Raw genomic sequence first — 21,436 nt, forward strand, 5'->3', positions numbered from 1 at the left:
TTGTCACTTGTAACGTAATTATCGAATTGTAATATAAATTATCTTTTAAATTATGATAAAAAAATATGTAACATAATCTATAATTGTAACATATTTTTAAACAAACAACACAATTGCAAACAAGTGCACGGTTGCCCAAATATATTAAAAAAAAAATCGTAACATTCGAGAAAGAAAAGATTCCCATTCTCACACAAAAAAAAATGTATTGCACACACTGGCGGCTACAGAATTTTTTTTGGGGAGGTCATGGATCTTGAGGGTGATTACTTTTCTCTGATGCAAGGTCACTTTTAGTCTTATCACCAATAGGATAAGTTGGTTTCCAAATATTTTTAAATTGGGGGGGGGTCATGACCCCGTGACCCCTCCCTCTCTGATTACACATACCTTTATGTAATTTGCTGGCTTGGCCTACCCAAAATTTTACCACACCAGCCGCCACTGGATGATTCAGTAACTACTATAGAAATTATGCTAATTATTATCAAATAGGTCATTTATTCTGTATTTTAATAAAGATAATGGTGCTTTCCATGACCTACAGATTTACTAATTAAAAACTAAGAATTACGATTGACACCAATTTGGTTGCCTATTACTAGGCAATCAATATTACATCTAGGTATATTCCAATGCATTGTGTAGATTAATAGTCAAGTCTTCAAAAATTTGACCTCTAAAAATCATACCAACAATCTGAATTTTGCTAAGAATATCCATTTTAAGATCCCAAAAAGATGCAAGAGTTGTTTGTCATTTCCCCCAGCGACCAGTATTGATGTATTGTGCCGGCGACGACTGGAGTATAACGCCATAATGAGAGTTCATATGTGTGAATAAAGTTCACAATGATTTGACAGAACCTGATTATTGATTTTTTTATCTTTTATATTTACTTTTTATAAGTATTCCTACAGCAGTACAAATAATATTCAGTTTTCCTGTAACAGTGTATCATTATAGAAGCTAGAGCTAGATAATCAGGAATATTACACTTAAAAACAGAAGAAGTGGCGACAGAGCGACGTTGCCTGAATAAAAATTTTTCTACAAATAGACTGATAAATAAATTTCCCCATGATGAATACAATATACAATACAAATATATTTGTAAAATTTTGATTACATTAAATTGTTTAAATTAGAATTAGTATTCCACACATGTTTAATGAGTATAACTGGATAATACTAGTGGTTAGTATTTTAAGATCAGTATGATTATCCAAACCTAATGATGATTTTGAATATGAGATTTGACAATCCTGTCTGCACTATTGTTTGTTCTTTTCTTGACTACTCCGCCATTTTTTATTTAAGGTAGTTGTTTGTTGAAAACAATTTCACAATTTAAAAACTAAAACAGAATAATACAAATGTACAGTAATAGAAACGAGTAATTTAATATACATATATTTCGGTTTTAGCTAAAAATGTCTTCAATCGGCGGTGATAACGATGATGCATACATCGCAAAGTTGCGGGGTTTACCTTGGTCGGCGACTACAGATGATATTCTTAATTTTTTTGACGATTGCAATGTTTTGGACGGAACAGACGGCGTACACATGACTACATCTAGAGAAGGACGGCCTAGCGGTGAAGCTTTCGTTGAATTCGAAACTGAAGATGATTTAGAGACAGCTTTGCAAAAGGATAGAAAACACATTGGGAATAGGTACATTGAAGGTAAGTTTATACAGTTGAGAAGTAGCAATAATACTACAGCTATTTTAATAAGAGAACTTTGATAATTAATTTTATTTGATTTGTCCTGTGTTTACTGAAAGAATTTAAATAAAAACTTGCTACCTTCTTTATATTCTAGTGCTTTTACCTATTGAATAACTCGTACCATACTTAAGTATTTGTTTTCGTTAGTTTTTAAGGTGAACAAGGCTGAAATGGAATGGGTGGTAAAACGGTCAGGTCCTTCATCTGGCTTGAATGATGATGGATGCGTTAGGCTTAGAGGGCTACCCTTTGGCTGTTCTAAGGAAGAAATTGCTCAATTTTTTACAGGTACGATCTATTTAATTTCTTATTTTTGTAACTTGTTCGATATTTGGGGAGTGACTTGGTAAATTAGGCACTAAATAGACACTAAGTATATTTTGGACAAAGCTGTTGTGGTATATAATTTTTGCACAAACTGCTATAGATACAAATGATATAATGCAGCAAAAAGTTGCTGTTATTGAAAAATGTTCAAACGATCAAATTTTGTAGATTTAAAAATAAAACAATGAGAGTGGGTGCAAATAGCCCCAAAAATGTTTATGAATTGGCAGAAGTTAATGCAGTTAATGAAAAGATTAGGACAAATTAGAGGAAAGAATTGGAGAAGTTAAAATAAAAAAATATGAAATATGATCTGGAATGTGAAGCAACATGAGAAAAGGAACTTCTTTCACAAGAAAAACTGATTAAAACAAAAATTACAGGCTTAATTTTAAAAAATCAATATCTTTACTATTTTATCCATTATTCACAATGAATAAATAACTTTTTTTTCTTATTGTTACTTGTTAATAACTGAGTCATCCCCATTGCATATTAAGAGTAAATTTGCATTTTTTATTTATTTCAAAATATAAGTTTCTGAAAAATTCATGATTTTAAATATATTTTTACTACACAACAAAGAGTCCACAAAGTAGCTTTGCAAAACAGAAAATAAAATGATTTTTAAGGGCTTTAGCTGCTTTTTTATGTATTTTTCGATGTAATTTACAAAAATTCAACACAGTCTTTTAGAGGTTAGTTTATGTTGTAAAAAGTATTTGTTGACACTTTGTATGTTTTACAGGTCAAAATATTTTTATTTTTGAATTATATACCACTTAATCTATTAGTGTAGTGATCATTTAACCTTTTTGAAATAATAATATTGTTGAATCACAGAGATAGATACTTTTCATTATCATTAGCTCAAACCTTTTGGCGCTTTAAATATAAATGGATGTTTTAATATTGGTTTCATATTATCTTAAAAGGATTTGTGAAACATCTTTAATGAGTTGAAATAAGAGAAATACCATATTAATAAGTTTTATATTGGAAAACAAAGAATATGTAGTGTTTTTATTTTTAATTAGAAAGATAGAAAGGATAGGGAAGACTGCATTCTTTATAGGTATCACCACACTAATGCATAATGTGGTATATACAATTTGTCCAATCAGGATCTGTACAAAAGTAACTACTAAGATCATTGTAGTGAGTCTTGAACTTGGATTTTTATATTAATGTATAGGAAAAGTTGTTTATTAGTAGAATTTCGATATGCTCCAGCTGGAAAATTAGTGGGAAATCAGATAAAAATTTAGAATGAAAGCTCAATGTTCTCTTTTTCTTGTTTTTTAAATGTTTATCCTGTATACCTCATAAAGTATCATATCTATGACAAAAATTAATAATAAATCAAATTTCTTATAAAAATATGGTTGTGCAATTGCAAAACAATTTGTCTAGTGCATTAAAGTGAATATTAAATTCCTTAAGGAAACATAAGTCCTTGTAGCTAGATCTATACCATGTATCAGAAAAGATTTATTTAAAAATTCCTTTATAAAAGGTATAGATTAAAACACCCTGTCAGGCTACATCACAGAATGTTTTCAGAATTAATATTCCATCATCAGTGTTACCCTAAAAGTATATAATCACTTTAATTAAAGAAAACATGAAATTTTAAATTTTGACCAAGGTTAATACAAAAATGTGGTTGATACTTACTGGATGTACATGTTTGAGCCATAAATACTTGGGTAAAAACCCTCTAAATGTTGTTAAATTGAATTTGAGTAACGTAACATTATTCGATTTTATATACTAGGACGTTTAAGTTACAACAGGAATAGATAACATGGCAATGTAAGACTCCACTGGAGGTTGACAGTCCTGAGGCAAAGTGTCTATGAGGACTTGTTAATAGCAACTGATTGAAATGACAATAATGACATGTTAGGACCGAAGTCAGAACAAAGCAGTCAATGTAACTTGAGCTATTTGTCTAAATATGACAGTAGCCACCATGACATCACCACAAACCAGTATAAGATCAGAACCAATATCGAATTAAAAGCACTCTACAATGACGCTGATATTGTCCAAGAAATTAAATCACAGCGACTAAGATGGGCAGGCCACGTGCACAGACTGCAAAATGAGAGACTTGTAAAACTGGTGTGGGAGGAGATTCCCACTGGCAAAAGACCACCCGGATGTCCCAGAATGAGATGGAGAAATAACATCCTAGCAGATCTCTGGAAAATGAACATTCTATTTGACCCTAGGTTGATGGAAGACGGAAAAAATTGGAAAAAAGTTGTACAGTAGCCAGCAATAATTAAAAATTGAATAAGTTAAAATTATAATAATAATAACAGTAGCAATCATCAATATGTTATACAGATATACAATTATACAGATATCTGAATTCAGTGGTGGTGAACTAAACATTTTTACAAAAGACCCTTTATGTTTTTTCAACATTTGGTACCTGGAATATTTAAAGCAGATATGTGTAGGAAGTTGATTTTTTTAAATTTTATTATTGCAGAATGAAATTTTAATTGATGTATTTGAGAGTGCTATTGAGATGGAGTGTGAATAGAATAAATTTTTAATGTACTGTTCATATAGTTCATATACTATATTTTTTTATGTTAAATGGTAAAACTGTCCTGAAAACTTTAAATATTTTTCTAAAAGTATAATTTTTACATACCATAGATATGTTTTTCTGATTTTATAATCATATTACGATAGGAAATAGATTATAAATCTATTATATCTATCATAAATATGATACTTTCCAACATATTCAGGATAAAACAGAAAATAAGTAGGGTAATGTCTATTTTTCATTCTAAAATTTTCTTTACATTAAAATTCTATTGACAAAATAACTTTTTTGAGACATTTCTATAAAAATCTATATTTCAGCTAGCTACAACTACGCCTTGATAGATCCTACTTGGGCTAATTTGATTAAAAACTGTATCTACAGAATATTACGTATCTATAACAACTTTATGATTTTTTTTATTGGTTAACATATTAATACACTTAGATGCAAAAAAAACGCAACAGAGAAAATTTTTGGTCAAATTCAAAGTACTTCAGTCTTTTTATTTTTAGCCCGATTTTGATGATTTTTTTAGCACACTGTAAAAATTTATAAATTTTAATTTAGTATAGCGAGTTTTTTAATAGAATTTTGTATTTGACTTATTATACGGGGTTAATCGAAAGGTGGTTTTATTATACTAACTTGCCTTTTAAGTATTATGTTTTTTGTTTCATGTGAAAATATGGATTGGTTCATTTTTAGGAGCGAAATGACTTTGCCACCTTCAATTTACGATTTTTCCTATTATTACCATTATCTTTTGTATTCATTTGTAAAACAATGATGGGGGCTTTGGTAACTGATTTACCATATTGCCACGAACCTCTTGAAGCTGATTTCGTGTTTACACCGCTGTTAAATGACGATCTCACAAAGCGTTGACTCATATAAGCAGTAATTTTGCGCTTCCTGTCACTTCCCGCTTTACGCTTGTTTGTTCCAGTTTGTATAAAACGTTTCACTACCCTTTGGATGGTAGAACGATGAGTGTGTAGTACTCTAGCCACATATTCATAATTTCGCCCATCTTCAAACAGAACAACAGCTTTCGCACAATCTTCGACACTAAGAACCATTATCAAGCATAGGTAAACAAAATGTAAGTGTCAATATGACATAATGATAACAGTCACCAAAGCCACCTCGTTAGACGCATCTCCCTACTTAATACGACATATAAAATCTTATCGAACATCCTATTAAGTAGGCTGACACTGTTTGTAGAAAATTTCATGGTGTCATGGGCATGACACCAAGCTGGCTTCAGACAACATAGATCGACCATAGATCTTTACTCTAAGACAGCTGGTTGAAAAAGGATGGGAATTCAATAGAACTATTCATAATCTCTTCATAGATTTCCGACAAGCGTATGACAGCATTAAAAGGGATCAGATGTGGAATTCAATGGCAGAACTTTCAGTTCCAAAAAAACTTATCCAGCTTGTTAAGTTATGTGTGAATAGCTGTAGATCCAAAGTACTGATAGGTAACAAACTCTCAGAATCTTTCGAAATAAGAAGTGGCCTGAAACAAGGAGATGTGCTGTCACCTCTCCTCTTTAATATCATCCTGGAGAAAGTAGTAAGAACAGCACAATGGACCAAAATTACTACTAGCATGCGCAGATGACATTAACATTGTGGGAAACACAGTCACTAATGTGAAGGAGACTTTTAATAGATTGGAGGTTGACGCAAAGAAAACTGGTTCAAGGGTAAACGAAGAGAAAACCAAATACATGTGCATCAACAGACAAAAGGGACGAGATAGAATAGGGCAAAATGTTACAATAGACCCATATAACTTTGAAAGAGTGGAGAGTTTTAAATATCTCTGAGCAACAATTGGTTGTAAACTGATTTTGCTTACAACCCTGTAATTTTCATGTTAGAATATTTCCTTTTGTTCATTAACTTCACTCCACCCCGTATGCCTAAACGACCTATTCATTCCAACAATAAACTCGATATACTCAACACGTGATAAAAATGAGCGGTTCCCGACACATCGGCGACGGTTCCAAGAAAAAGTCTGTCTGTTAGAAACTCTCGCGGAAGAAGTATGGTGTGTTAATAAGAAAATTTGTCTCCGCGATTGTGAAACCAACAACTTTGTGTAACAACGTATATTGTCACATATTGTACCTACCTATTTGTGTTACCTCTAATACGTAGAGAAATAAAAGTTAGTTGTAAGTTACTCGTATTCTTTACGTACCATAGATAATCAAAATAATACAGTCCACTCAAAAACCCATAGAATAACGGCGGGATAAGTTAGAAGATTTAGAAGATTAAAGGCACGTGGAATCACATATTTCCACCTCAAACCGGTATTTTCTCCAACAATCACTGCAGATAACGATATCGCGGAAGAGGTTAAAGGAAGAATTCAGGCAGCAAACATATATGTACAGCCTCCATAATACTATTAAATCTAAAAGCCTAACACGAACATCAAAGATTAGAATATATGAAACGGTGATTAGACCGGTGCTCATGTATGGGTGTCAGTCGTAGACCCTGACCAAAGAAACTGAAAGAAAACTTGGATGTTTTGAGAGGAATTTTTGGGCCTTATCACGACATTAATAGCAACCAATACCGAATGAGAATAAATGCTGAGGTCAAGCAGATGTATAGAGCGAGCGATATAGTCCAAGAGATTAAATCCCGACGTCTAAGATGGGCTGGTCATGTCCATAGACTCCCTAATGACCGCCTTGCCAAGTTAATATGGGAGGAAGCCCCCACAGGAAGAAGGCCCTTAGGACGTCCACAAATGCGATGGAGAGACAATATATGGTCAGATCTAAGAACAATGGGGCTACCCACTGACCCAACTATTATGGACCACCGTTCAAAATGGAAGCAAGTTGTGCAATCAGCCAAAACCCACTCCGGTTGTAGTGCTACGAGAAGAGGAAGAAGAAGAAAAACCACCTCGTTGTATTTCAAAATAACTCCAAAATAATCATAATTAAAAAAAATCCTAAATTGTGGGTGGCAAATTCATTTGGCTCTAAAAAATGAACCAAGGCATATTTTGACATGAAGCAAAAAACACAATGCTTAGGAGACATGGTTACAAACGAAAAATAAGGTTTTACGAAAATTCGCAAACGGAATTATTCCACAGGATGTTTCAAAGTTAGGATAAAAAACCAGGTTTTAATTAACCCCGTACAATAAGCCAAATATAGAATTTTTTCAAAAAACTGACTATACCAAATTAAAATTTATAAATTTATACACAGTGTGCTAAAAAAATCATCAAAATAGGACTAAAAATAAAAAAATTGAAATACTTTAAATATGACCAAAATTTTCTCTGTTGCGTTTTTTTGCATTTAAGTGTAGATTCTGCTTATTTATAAAAAGTAATTTTGAGGACTTTTTTGTTATAGATATGTAAATTATGTCATATTTTTTCCCCTATAAGGTTTATGGTTTTGCTTAAGGGGTTTCTCATTAAACAGAAAGATGAGTTCTTGGAACATTTTAACATCATTCACTAATTTGAAATTTCTTCAGTTATTTATTATATTGCGAATTGAAACATATTTGGCTAAAGGTGCATACAGATTTGCAACAACACGGTAAAGTAACTATTGAATTACGCTATGATATTTTGTTACATGTCTGTACTCATCCTTAGAGTTAATTGTCATTTGCTTGTTAGTTTTACATATCAAAAATAAACTTCTCAAAATTCAGTTTGATTTGGCAGTAAGTTGAATCCCATAAGCAAAACAATAAGGTCTAAAATTGCTTTTTGTGCTCAGTAATGACTTGTATAATAAAAATTCAATAATTTTCGTTGAAGTTGATAAACCGTTTGGCGTAAAAGGGTGTTAACAGATTTGGGTTGTTTTTGGGTAGGGTTGGAGATTGTACCCAACGGAATAACCCTTCTCACTGACTACTCGGGGCGAAGTTCTGGGGAGGCGTATGTTCAGTTTGTTAACCGAGAAGTCGCAGAGAAAGCTCTGCTGAAACATCGAGAAAAGATCGGACACAGGTGGGGTATGGGTATGGATGGGAGGTCCCCCATTTTATATATATATAATTTTTTATTTTAAATTTAATATTAAACAAAGTATTACCAAATTGAGCGAGAATTCATAATTTTTTAGTCCAATGAGATTTATCTAACTGTACCTGTAGATTCCATAACAGAAAATATGTTGGTATATTGCTTTTTGGGTGTATAGACTGTGGTCATGAAGTATTTCTTCCGGGTGTTTCATCTGTAACTGCAGCAGACATTATGTTGTAACATAAGGAAGATAATTCTAGACTGCTAGTCTATATGCCTAGAAAACTATATTTTATTAGTTGTTTTTTGTCGTATAGGCGATTTCTTTGTTTGGTCTCTTAGTGATCAAATAACCTTTATTAATGAACTTAATTATTTTGTGTACATTAATTTAACTGTATAAAACCTATATAGTAATACCTCGACTTATGCTACTCCGTCAAATTTTGTCAATTCGTCATCTGAGTGCCATACAATCATTCGATTATCGATTAGATATAATTACCGCCCGCACATTATTGCCATCCAAAGTACATGTTTTGACTTTTCGCACGAAATCAGCACATTTATTTTGCATTAGGTACTTCTTATCTACAGTTTTGTCTACGGAGTGGGTGTTTGTTACTTTTAAAACGGGATTTTTATTTTCTATCTTCTGAAGACTTGAAAGAGCAATGATGTCATCCAAACGAAGTAAAACTGTTCCTTCTGTAGCAACTAAGAAAAGAAAAACGTTATCTCTGGAATGTAAAGTTAACGTAATTACAGATTTTGAATCAAAAATGAAATTCTGTCAACTATCAAAGAAGTTTGATCTATCGGAATCAACGGTCAGAACAATTATAAAGGGCAAGGAAAAAATTCTCGAAGCTGTGAAAAGTGCACAATCCTTAAATTCCACCATCGTACGTAAACGTCATGGTATTATCGTCGAAATACAATCATTAATAAAAGCGTGCAAATACTAGCATTTGCAGATGATGTTGACATAATCGCAAGATCATGAAGAGAAATGATAGAGGCATACAACCAAATAGAACGAGCTGCACAAAATAGTGGTCTTAAAATAAATTAGACCAAAACAAAATATATGCAGGTAAGTAAAAACGCAGAAATAAGGCAGCCACAAAATATAACAATAGGAGAATACAACATTGAGGGGGTAAAAAACTTTATATACTTGGGATCCCTAGTCACGTCTGATAATAACGTTGCGGAGGAAATGAAGAGGCGAATATTTATCGCAAATAAATGTTACCATGGCTTAATTAGGCAACTAAGATCAGATAACGTCGCAAGAAAAACAAAATGCCAAATATATAAAACCCTAATAAGACCGGTACTCAAATAAGACCGGTTGCAACACATATAAGGGCACAAAAGAAAACGGAATATGGCGAAGAAGATACAACTCTGAACTATACAAAATATACCAGGATCCGGATATTATAATATTCATTAAAATAGGACGGCTGCGTTGGATAGGACACGTAGAAAGAATGGAAGAAGGCGAAATACCAAACAAAATATTCAAACAGATGCCAGTAGGAAAAAGAACAAGAGGAAGACCGAAGCTGAGATACTTAAAACAAATAGAAAATGATATAACAACCTTAAAAATAAAAAACTGGAGAAAAAAAGCACGAAACACATCAGAATGGAGAAGAATCCTGGAACAGGATAAGACCCAAAAAGGGTTGTCGAGCCAGTGATGATGATGATTATTGCCGAAATGGAGACAATGTTGAAATTATGGTGTGATAATGAGGTAAATGTGAAAAATTGTCCTATTGATCAGAATGCAGTGTGCTCCCAACCTAAGCTAATTTTTGAGAGATTGAAAGAGGATGCTGGATAAGTCGCTAAGGATGAACAGTTTAAAGCTAGTGACGGTTGGTTCAGCCGATTCAGAAGTCGCTGTAATTGGCATAGCATTGCAGAAAGCGGAGAAGCGGCAAGTGCTGATAAAGATGCTGCGTCTTGTTATTCACAGAAATTAAAAGCCATAATAGATGAATGTGGCTACATCAAACAAACCATATTCAATGTAGATGAGACTGGCCTCTTTTGGAAGAAGATGCCTAAGAGAACTTTCATCGCACCTTTCCAAGTTTTAAGGCTGCCAAAGATCGATTGACAGTGATGGTGGGGTCAAATACAGCTGGTGATTGCAAGTTAAAAACACTCTTAGTTTATCGCTCAGAAAATCCAAGAGCACTAAAAAATAAATCTAAATCTGGCTTGCCTGTAATTTGGACGTCTAATCGTAAAGCTTGGGTGACAGCTTCCCTTTTTGAGGATTGGTTTGGTCATCATTTCATACGTGAAGTCGAACGTTATTGTCAATATAAACAAATTCCATTTAAAGTGATGCTAATTATCGACAATGCTCCAGGTCATCCTCCTGCAACTTTAACTAGTTTTGACCCACGTGTGTAAGTTGAATTTTTGCCACCTAATACAACCAGTTTACTACAGCCGATGGATCAGGGAGTCATTAAAACATTCAAGGCTTATTACACCAGACGATCATTTGCACATTTCCATGAAGTTGTAAGATAAAACGACAAGCTCTCTGTTAATACTTTTGGAAACAATTCAACTTGTTAGATGCAGTAACAATCATTGGACAATCTTGGAATGAAGTTTCACGAAAAACGTTGAATGGAGTCTAAAAAACTGTTCTTTTTTTTTCATCACTGACACTGGAATGGAATTGATGCCAGAGCATGATGAAGTTAGTAATGTTATTAAAGAAGTTGTTGATATCGCCCAGCAAATAAATTTAGAAGTTAGAATGACCTCATAGAAATGCACGAGAAAGAACAAGACATTGCAGAGCTTGAGTGTTTGGATCCAGTTCAATCTGAGGATCAAATGACGATTGAAAACTTGACTGAAAGCCTCAGTTTAATTGAAAAGTATTAAAAATATTAGAAAATATAGACTACAACGAAGGGCGCATTTCTTCTACCAAACAAGGGACAAAAAAATGATTAGCCTGCTGTGAAGAAAATTTGCGGGAGAAAAAAATCTTTGAGTCAAACTACTTTGTTAGATTTTATAAAGCCTTCTACATTAAAATAAATTGAATTGCCAATTTTATATTTGTATATCCTAAGATTTTAATAAAAAAAAATTTGTGTAAATTGCTATTTTTTCTTATCTTCCGGTCCCAATTAAAATAATTTATATACATACATACATATACGAAATTATACGCCGACTTACGCGAATTCGACTAACGCGATTATCGCTCAGTCCCACCTATCGCGTAAGTTCTGGGTATTACTGTATTTAGTTTCCAATGCAGAAAATTTCACAGTAAAATCATTGTTGACATAATATCAGTGGACTAATTGTTTAACTAATTTCTGAATAATATGTGGACAAGTTTCTTTTCATCTATAATTGAGTTGTTTTCTTCATAATTCGAAACTGCATCATTGTTGATTAGTGAACACTTTGTTCAATGCGACCACATTTATATCGGTATTTTATTATTAAGAACTACAAGGGCCGTGTGAAAAGTTATCAGTGAACTTTCAGTATGTGTTTAACCAAGCAATCACTTCCAGTTTTTCGCCTGAACACAGATAACAGAGTTTCTTAAATTACTGTATTCTATAATGGAAGCTACAGTTAGAATGCAGTGTTGGTCTTAGGGCGCGCAGCGATGCCGCTTATGTCGGCACAGTGGTAGGTGTGTGGTAGTTTGGCGATAGACTGAGAAATCAGAACCGTCAGGAGCGTTTCAAAAATCTTTACTCATTAAGAATAAACAAAAAAAAACAAATACATAAAATATCTCATGCCTCGTAAATACATATCGCTGCTTTATTGGTTTTCCATTATTTTGTTTTTCAAACATTAACGTTTACTTTGACAGATGGCCTCAAAAATGCCTAGAAAAATTAAACTGACTGTATACAAAACACTAATAAGACCAGTGCTAACATATGGTTTAGAAACTTGGACACTAACACAGAATGACCAAGAATTGCTCAAACGTTTTGAGCGAAAAATACTAAGACGAATCTATGGAGGCATAAAAGAACAAGGTTTGTGTCGCAGGTGTTACAATTTTGAGTTGTATAGAAGATTTGGAGAACCTGACGTTGTAAAATTCATTAAGGTAGCACGCCTCAGATGGATAGTTCATGTAATCACACGAGATTAAGATGCCATAGTCAGAAAAGTTTTTGACCGAAGAGGGCCGATCGGACAACGAAGAAGAGGAAGACCGAGACTTAGGTACCAAGACAACCTAGAAAATGATGAAGTCTATCGGAATTAGAGCATCGAGAAGAGTTGCCAGAGACAGGGGCGAATGGAGGATTGTTCTGAAGAAGGCTTTGGCTCATAAAGAGCTGTAACGCCACTGATGATGATAACGTTTACTTTGTGCATACTTCTCAATTCATTCAGAAACTTTTACATTAATATAAAACTAGTTCTTTTTTGTTTCATTATTTTAATAAAAAATTAGGTGGATATAGAGTAGTGCTGCATCAGAATTATTAGTGAAGAAGTAGCTTATCTGAACTTATGCTAGTTCTACACTAACAGTTCTCTTCATTTTTACAAAAACACGCAGTTGCTATTTAAGTAAAGCCGAATGAAGCAATGATTAAATAAATTACTACGTAGCCGCTTCCTTTAGTGCTACGTACGCCTCTCGTGCTGCGTTTTCCGTTCTCCCAATAATATTGATATCATCAGCATATGCTAGGAATTGCACAGATTTGTTATATATTGAACCGGTAGTTGTAATTTGTGACGTACGTATTACTTTTTCCATAGCTAGATTGAATAGTATACAGGAGAGTGGGTCTCCCTGACGTAGTCCGTTATTTGTTTTAAAAGGTTCAGAGAGCTCCCCCTGGATTCGTACTTTGCATTCAACTTTTTTAAGGGTTAAATAATTAAACTCTTTCTGATGTTAATTTCATGTTTTTATTTACAAATCAATAATAATAAGCAATTTTAAATATTTTTGACAGGTGCTGTGAAGTATTTGCTTGTAATTAAATATTTTTGATTACAATCAAGGTTTGATTAGCATTCGAACAACCAGCCCTCAATGTATGGCGTTAAGAATTTATTATTTTTAACGAATTGAGATTAAAGAAACTGTCGATTTAATCTAAGATGTGAACTTGCTTTTAAATCTTGTAATCGCATCGTTGAAATATTTCCCCAGACCATCTAAAAAATAAACTTTCTTTCGGCAACAATGTACAGACAAGACTGTCGATGGTGCTTACGGGTCTATCACAGACATGTTCGTTATATTCTATATATTAGAAGGTATTTTCAAGGTTAAATATGTCATTCTGTGTAATTTCAAGTTGAATTTCGTTCAATATAACACTCTGAAAAAATCTTGTCCACATAAGTTTTAAACAAGTAATCCAAGAAATTTGGTTCTACTTTATGGTTACTTACTCATTAGGATAAAGCATATAGATAAACAAAAAAAAATTAAATAACAAACAAACACACTTATTGGTTTTTTCCTTCACCTATCAGTTATTTGTCGGTAAATTGCATCCCATTATAAGATCGTAGTAGTAATCGTGACAATTTTGCAACCATAGATTGATCATGAATTAAAAAAACCTCGCAATGGGATTTTTAAAAGGACTTTTTTGCTCGTGTAATGGAAAAAGTAACCATTTAAATAAATAAAGATATTATGTTAAGGTCATGGAGTATATACAATAAATAATTATGAGAAAACAGATCGGGAATTGTTTTTAAAACGATATTTTAAATGAACGATATACTATATTTGATAGACAATACAATTACAAATTTATTTCTACATCTTCGGTATTTTTCCTCAAACAACCATTACCTTGATGATCTTTCAGACATTATTTTTTGTCATTTATGACCCAATGTATTCATTTTATTTTTTCTTGTGAATTTTCCAGTCATTTTTAGTTTTACACTTAATAAAATCATTGAATAAGCCCCGCGATTGTAAGCAATACTGATAATTGACAATATCAAACAGTATCACTAAAATATGTGGTAAATTTCACAACTCAAAACGACTTTCTCAAGTTTTCCAACTATGGCTCTAGAAGATACACCTTCTGACGTTCCAATCATATTGACAACTACGAACCATCTTTGGAAGAACAATTTTTCGTTAATCTAATGTACTTATTCCACTTTTTCGTGTGAATTATCTATTCTCTTTAGATATTCATTATTTCCCTGTTCTAATCCTAATCTTTTTCCAATTAGTGTACGTGATACTCTTGATATTATCAAATAAAATCGTTGACCTTGTCTTACTATAAGTCAGATTACATTTTTTATTTAAAATCTAAACGTTTAGTTATATAGATTGAAGAAACATATGCAGAAGACTGTCATCCCCCAATTGTAGGGGTTAAACAAAGTGATGAAGTTGAACGTTTTAAAAAAAAATCGATGATTTTTGCTGTATTTCAAAGAAAAGTCATAGGGTATGTATACATCTTTTTGAAATTATTGGGGTGTGGAAATAAGGGGTAAGCCGCTAAAACCCGAATATTCTGTGAAAAGCTTTGTAAATAATTTCGTGGACAGCGAAAACGATTCTGTAAACCATAACTGTATAAAAAATCATTGTTTTTACCTTTTCCATCGCTCCACTTCAGAGGTGAGTGGCTAAAAACAAAAAAAAAACTGCTGGAAAACTTTATGGTTTGATTGTTTATTATTACAATTGCTATTTGCAGTGTTTCCCTTTACTACCCCTTCATTTCCACCACTGGAGTGGGAGGTGAGTGACTCAAAACCTGAGAATTCGCTGAAAAACTTCGTAAATATTTGTTTATGTAGAAAAATTATTCCACTTGCAATTTTATTATTATCGTGAACTGTATGGATGCTTTCTGGTTATAGTTCCTCTGCTTAGAGGTCCCTAATATCATTTTTCGGGTTTTTGTTTATCATTATTTGCTCTGTAAATGGTTCCTTGCTGTTGTCCCTCATTGTAGGAGTGAAAATGGAACGTGAAAAACTGATAAGGTAAAAAATTGCAAATAAAATTGTAAAATGGCGTTTCGTGGGTGCTAAATATCATTTTAACAACCATTTTTGCATTATGCTTCACTGGTTAGATGGTTTTCCATTCTCCTACCCTAGGGAATATTTCCTGTAAGCATTGTAAGACCTCAAAAAAATGGTATTTAATAAACAATCATTTATTATCTAGCAATTGTTTTTACATTGCACTAATCTAGTAATCCTTGTACAATTTTTAGAATGATAATTTTGATTTGACTCTCCGATTTTAATGTTTCTTTCGTCAATATTTATCACTATTATCGTCAGATTCAGCTCACAGTGTGAAAATGGGGTTTGTGTTAGTTGAATAATGTTTATATTTATTCTCGTTATGACTAAATGTATTTATTTCATCCTAGCTTTAAAAAATATTTGATTTCTTTGGAATTGGTCTCTTCTTATGCATTTCTAGCCTTCGATCTATATAAACCATCGATATAATCGGCTCAGATAAGTTACTGCCCTGTTCTAAGTATCTATGGTAGTGTTTTCTCTATTGATTTTTCTAGAATGTTCCCCAATAGGGCTTTTAGACATTTGCCCATCTTTCCAATCTTTGGATGGAAAGATGATGAGAAAGAACCGTTTACACAATGATTTATCATAAACTTAGGAAAAGCCTTTACAAAAATTTTCTACTAATTTTTAGTCGCTCATCCCCCACTTTCATGTCTTGGAATGAGGAGGTGATCATGAAAACCCCATACACAGTGGCTAATGATAGTTTTGTTTAACAAAATCGTTTTAAACACCCACAAAAAAATCTTTACGAATGTTTTTAACGAATTTTGTGGTTTTTAGCCACACACTCCTCTTTTGCACGCTTCGTAGTGATAGGATGATAATTAGGAACCCTCGACACAATAATTTTTGATGGTTATAATCCACAAAATCGTTTTCGCTCCGGTTTACAAAGTTTTTCAGTTATTTTTTTTTTGGTTTTAGCCACTCACTTCCACGCCAAGGGTGGAAGTGAAGGGTTGATAAAGGGGAACACAGCACAATTGTGATAAGGCTATAATTGACAGAATCGTTTCAACCACCCAGAAAAGCCTTTTACAAAGATTAAAATTTTTGGTTTTTAACCACTCGCCCGTCTTTTCCACCCCGTTTAGAAAAAAAATAACTAGGCACCCCCTACATATATGGTGCACAAAAACGTTTTCAACGCCCACGAAATACCTCTACATGGTTTTTCTCTAAATTTTCTGGTTTCTAGTCATATATGCCTCCATTCCACCCTCTGACAAGAGTACGACAATAAATTTTGATAGAGTTATGGCCCACAAACAGTTTTCACCGCCTAAACCTCAACCGTTACATAGTATTTCAGCTAATTTTCTGGATTTTTACCACTCAACCTTACTCTAAGGATGGAAATGAAGGGTTGAGAAACGAAAACACTTCAAATAACAATTGTGATAATTCTATTATTGACAGAATCGGTTTAACCACCCAAAAAAGCCCTTTAAAAAGATTCTTAGCGAATTTTCTGGGTTTTAACCCCTCTTTTCCTCCCCGTGGGGAGAGATGATAACTAGGACCCCACTACACAATAAAATTTTATATAGGATAGTTTTTCCTGAATTTCAGCCTCTCACCCTCCTCAATTGTGATAATGCTATTATTGACAGAAAAGTTTTAATCATCCAAAAAAGTCTTTTACAGAATTTTTTTTAGCAAATTTTCTGGTTTTTAGCCACTCACATCGCCTTTATACCACATGGGGAGAGCTGATCATTAGGAAACACCCTACACATTAAATTTTTATAGCGTTATGGCCTGCAAAAACGTTTTCACCGCCCACGAAAAACCTATAAATAGTTTTTCGGCGATTGTTCTGGATTTTTGCCACTCACCCTCTCTCCAGGGGTGGAAGTGGATGGGTACTAATGGGGAAGACTTGAAATAGTAATTGTGATAATGTTTTGATGTTTTGTTTGACAAAATCGTTATTGCAAACCATGAAAATTCTTTACAAAGTTTTTCAGTGGAGTCTTCTTGTTTTTAGATACTTACCACTGACTTCAACTCCCAATGTAGGGGTTGATGGCATCCTAATAAATATGTCCTTAATCAATATTCAATTAACAGTTTAAAAAATATATATCGAGATCATTATTTTCCGTTGATTTGCAGCAAAAACATAAAAAAAATTTTATAATGCTCAACTTCACCCCTTATTTTAACCCAAACAATGAGGGATGTTGGCTTATCTCTTCTTTCTTTTATATTAGATTTTAAGTAACAAAGTGCAACCTGACTTAGAGTGGAGACTCTGTTGTACAGACTTTAATTGATCCAGCGCCTTCGATGCCTTCCTGATTACTGAGAATTTGCGATATTTTAGGAAAAAGTATATCTTAATAATGAATAGATATTGCTCGTCTGGTCCTTTACATTCTTAAACGACTAGGGTTTTCCTGTTCCTGGTCCCTTTTTCCATCAACCTATAGCTCTGAGAAGGAGGCACAAATCTCGTTCCAACAACCCTTCTGATTTAATCGAAGCTCCTTCTTGGATCTGTCTGGAAATAGTGAAAATAAAATTGTCACTCTACCCTCAATTTTATAAGACCCGAAACTGAAATGTCAATTACCCTTAATTACCTTATTGTATATACACCATCTATGCCAAGATCGAAACACTTTTAACTAATTATTTCGTAACATTTGTGTAGATATATAGAGATTTTCCGAAGTAGCTTGTCCGAAGTGGACACCGTGATGAGTTTTCAAGGAAACTCCATGGGAGTTTCGGGAAGACGTATGGGCGGCGGGTCCAGCATGTTCAGTTCCAGACCAGGCCCGTACGATAGAGACCCGCGGTACGGTGGCGGCGGCGGCGGTCGCTTTGGTAACTCCAGAGGATCGCGCAGTTTCAAAGGTAATCCTCAAGTTTAATCCCACACGGCGTTTGTTCTTATTCGAAATTTTTATTTGTAGATTACAGTAGCTACGACCGGCCCTCACCTTGGAGCAGCAGTCAGCGTAATGGTGGCGATATGGGTTCTAGAAGTAGCTGGGATTCTTGGGGCGGCAGCGGCGGTGGTGGAGGCGGTGCTGGCGTGCATTGCGTGCATATGAGAGGCTTGCCTTTTAAAGCGAATGAACATGACATTGCTGATGTAAGTATTTATTCGAGCTGTTGGTTTGGTTAATGAAAAAAACTTTGTTTCTTTCAGTTTTTCAAGCCTGTGGTACCAATTTTCGTTCGAATGATTCAAGACTCCTCTGGACGAGCTTCGGGGGAAGCTGACGTAGAATTCGTCAATCACGAAGACGCTGTTAGAGCCATGAGCAAAGACAAAGGTCACATGCAACACAGATATATCGAGTTATTCCTGAACTCGTCGGGAGGACAAAGCAACGGTGGATTCTCGTATGGAATTGGTCGAAGACGAATGTAAAGATCAGTTCCCTTTTTTTATCATGCACACAGAGCCAGTAGAATATCAGTTTGACTGTAGATTCGAATTAATAATTCTCTTTTGTTGTGGTCCGTTGATAAGTTTTCTTTTCGAATTGTTTTGGTCCCTCGTAGCCATATAATGACGTGATAACTCATTGCACTCTATACGACACTTGAAATTAGTAAATACATTAAGAAAGTAGTCAGACTTATAGGCTTTTGTACTTAATGTTGATAATATTTTATAAATGATCAAGTAAGAGCGGAAAAGTGACATTTTTTTTTTTTCGAAAAATGACTGATTTTTATATTTTTCTTTCAACGAGCTAGTTAGCGGGACCAAGTAGATAAGATACGGTAAACCCTTTAGATATTCTACTGGCCAATGCCAATTTATCACTTAATTTAATCGCCTTTGGTGCAGTATTTTTTATTTCTCTATAATGCAAATGAATTATGCAAGAATTCCAATAGATTGTATGCAATATAGTTTTGTTTCATTTCACATCGCAACCCTTTCAAACATAAAGTGATAGTACAGAAAAGTTAGTAACAAACGACCAAAAAGATGCATAGTGTGAATCACATCAAAGAAATTTTAATTTCGTGAAGGTCGTCAAAAATGAGATGTTGTGCCAACAAAAGTCGATGCTGTGTATGATCTTATGTTGAAAGACATTACCATTACATACATTACCACATTACAAATACATTTACCATTACATGAAAATGCATAACAAACAACAACGAAGAAGACGCGTAGTATGAATTAAATCAAACAAATCATTGATTCTTCTTCTTAGTCGTTGACCTGATGCAGGTATCGTGATATCATGAAGCTGTTAGCTAAATTTCCCAATGTTCCTCCACGTTTTTCTATCTTCTGCCATTCTAGCACATTCTGACAATGGAGCGCCAATGGTAGCAACAATATGGTCCGTGTATCTTGTGGGAGATCTACCTCTATTTCTTTTGCCTTCTACTTTTCCCTGGATGGTAAGTTTTTCAAGACCATTTCTTCGAAGCTACATGTCCAAAATAGCTTATTATTTGTTCTGATATTTGTGTTCTTAGTCTTTTCTTTATGTTTAGCTGGTCCAGTATGGATTCATTTGTTCTTCAGGCCACCCATGGTATTCTCAGCATTCGTCTCCAGCAGTACATTGTGACCCTGAAACTATCGGTTAGTTCCCCATTTATTCTAATTCTGGCATAATTGTTATTGTACAGGCTTTTAATTAGCAGTATCAGATGATTGGGGACTCCCATTTCAGACAAAACCTGCCACATTTTACTCCAGTTGACCAAATCGAAAGCTTTACTATAATCTATGAAGCATGTTGAATTCTCTGGATTTTTCTACAATCTGCCGTACGTTTAAAATTTGTTCTCTAGTACCACGTCCGGGGACGAAACCTGCTTGTTCCTCCGCAATGTTAGGTAGTAAAAAGGGCTTTATCCTCTCGAGAATTATGTGTAAGAGTATCTTACTGCAATGCGCAATTAGAGCAATTGTGCGATAGTTGCTACATAAATCTTTCGCTCCCTTTTTATGTATGGGAATATATAGTGATTGTGTCCAGTCCTCAGGCCATTTACCTGTCTCCCACACTCTTTGACAAATTTGATGTATTATATCCACTCCAACGTCATCTAGGGCGTTCATCTAAATCATTGATATTGATCTTTAAAAAGTGTTTTAGACGGAGATAGAAACAAAAAATTCGAAAGATTACAAAATAGGTTCAAAATCAAGTTATTTTATAAGTTGGGCTCAAACATCGTTAATTTTTTGTGATAATCAACTCCCTCTGACTTGTTGATACATCGTCATCCTGCTCAGTTTTCGATGATTTTCTAAATATTGCCGTGATTGTACAGCTGGTTCCTAAAAAAACCGATACTATTAAAGCATATTTTGTAGAAAATTGGGCAGTGTATTTTGAAGTTTAAATACTTATTATTTACATACTGTCATTGTCACTGCCAAATCTTAAGATTTGTCAAATAACTTCAACCTCAAAAAATGGCTCCACATGCTACCAAAGAACTAAAAGCAAGAATTGTAACGAAATTAGAAGATGATTGGTCACTATCTGCCGTAGCGTACTATTTTAACATAAGCACAACAACAGTTTTTAATATTAATAAAAGATGGAGAGAACAAGAAACTCTCGAAAGAAGCAAGGTTCTAGAAGACCAAAAATATCTACCGCTCATGAAGATCATACGATTTTGGAGAGATTAGAAGATAATCTTTTTGAAGATGTGAAAACTGCA

At 33.9% G+C, this 21,436-nt stretch overlaps 1 protein-coding gene across 2 annotated transcripts; it reads left to right on the forward strand.

The window, feature by feature from the left end:
* The first annotated feature begins 1,149 nt into the window (after positions 1-1,149).
* Positions 1,150-19,643, forward strand: glo (heterogeneous nuclear ribonucleoprotein glorund). 2 transcript variants are annotated; one of them, XM_072545309.1, is made up of 7 exons: positions 1,150-1,197; positions 1,428-1,689; positions 1,882-2,022; positions 8,521-8,659; positions 18,426-18,631; positions 18,691-18,872; positions 18,930-19,643. In XM_072545309.1, exons 1-7 carry the CDS (start codon positions 1,165-1,167, stop codon positions 19,152-19,154), a joined length of 1,188 nt encoding a protein of 395 aa, XP_072401410.1. In that variant the 5' UTR covers positions 1,150-1,164; the 3' UTR covers positions 19,155-19,643. The 2 variants fall into 2 exon arrangements, with proteins under 2 accessions (XP_072401410.1, XP_072401411.1); XM_072545310.1 differs by lacking the exon at positions 1,150-1,197 and adding an exon at positions 1,215-1,320.
* The last annotated feature ends 1,793 nt before the right edge of the window (positions 19,644-21,436 follow it).

The sequence above is a fragment of the Diabrotica undecimpunctata genome, chromosome 9, assembly GCF_040954645.1.
Source record: "Diabrotica undecimpunctata isolate CICGRU chromosome 9, icDiaUnde3, whole genome shotgun sequence".
Lineage (NCBI taxonomy): Eukaryota > Metazoa > Arthropoda > Insecta > Coleoptera > Chrysomelidae > Diabrotica > Diabrotica undecimpunctata.

What these genes read in the sequence shown, in the direction of transcription:
- glo (XM_072545309.1), top strand. Translation starts at nt 1,165, where the DNA reads ATGTTTAATGAGTATAACTGGATAATACTAGTG. An exon ending in ATAACTGGATAATACTAGTG is followed by an intron (nt 1,198 to 1,427) that starts GTTAGTATTTTA and finishes TTTCGGTTTTAG; the next exon opens with CTAAAAATGTCTTCAATCGG. An exon ending in AATTGCTCAATTTTTTACAG is followed by an intron (nt 2,023 to 8,520) that starts GTACGATCTATT and finishes GTTTTTGGGTAG; the next exon opens with GGTTGGAGATTGTACCCAAC.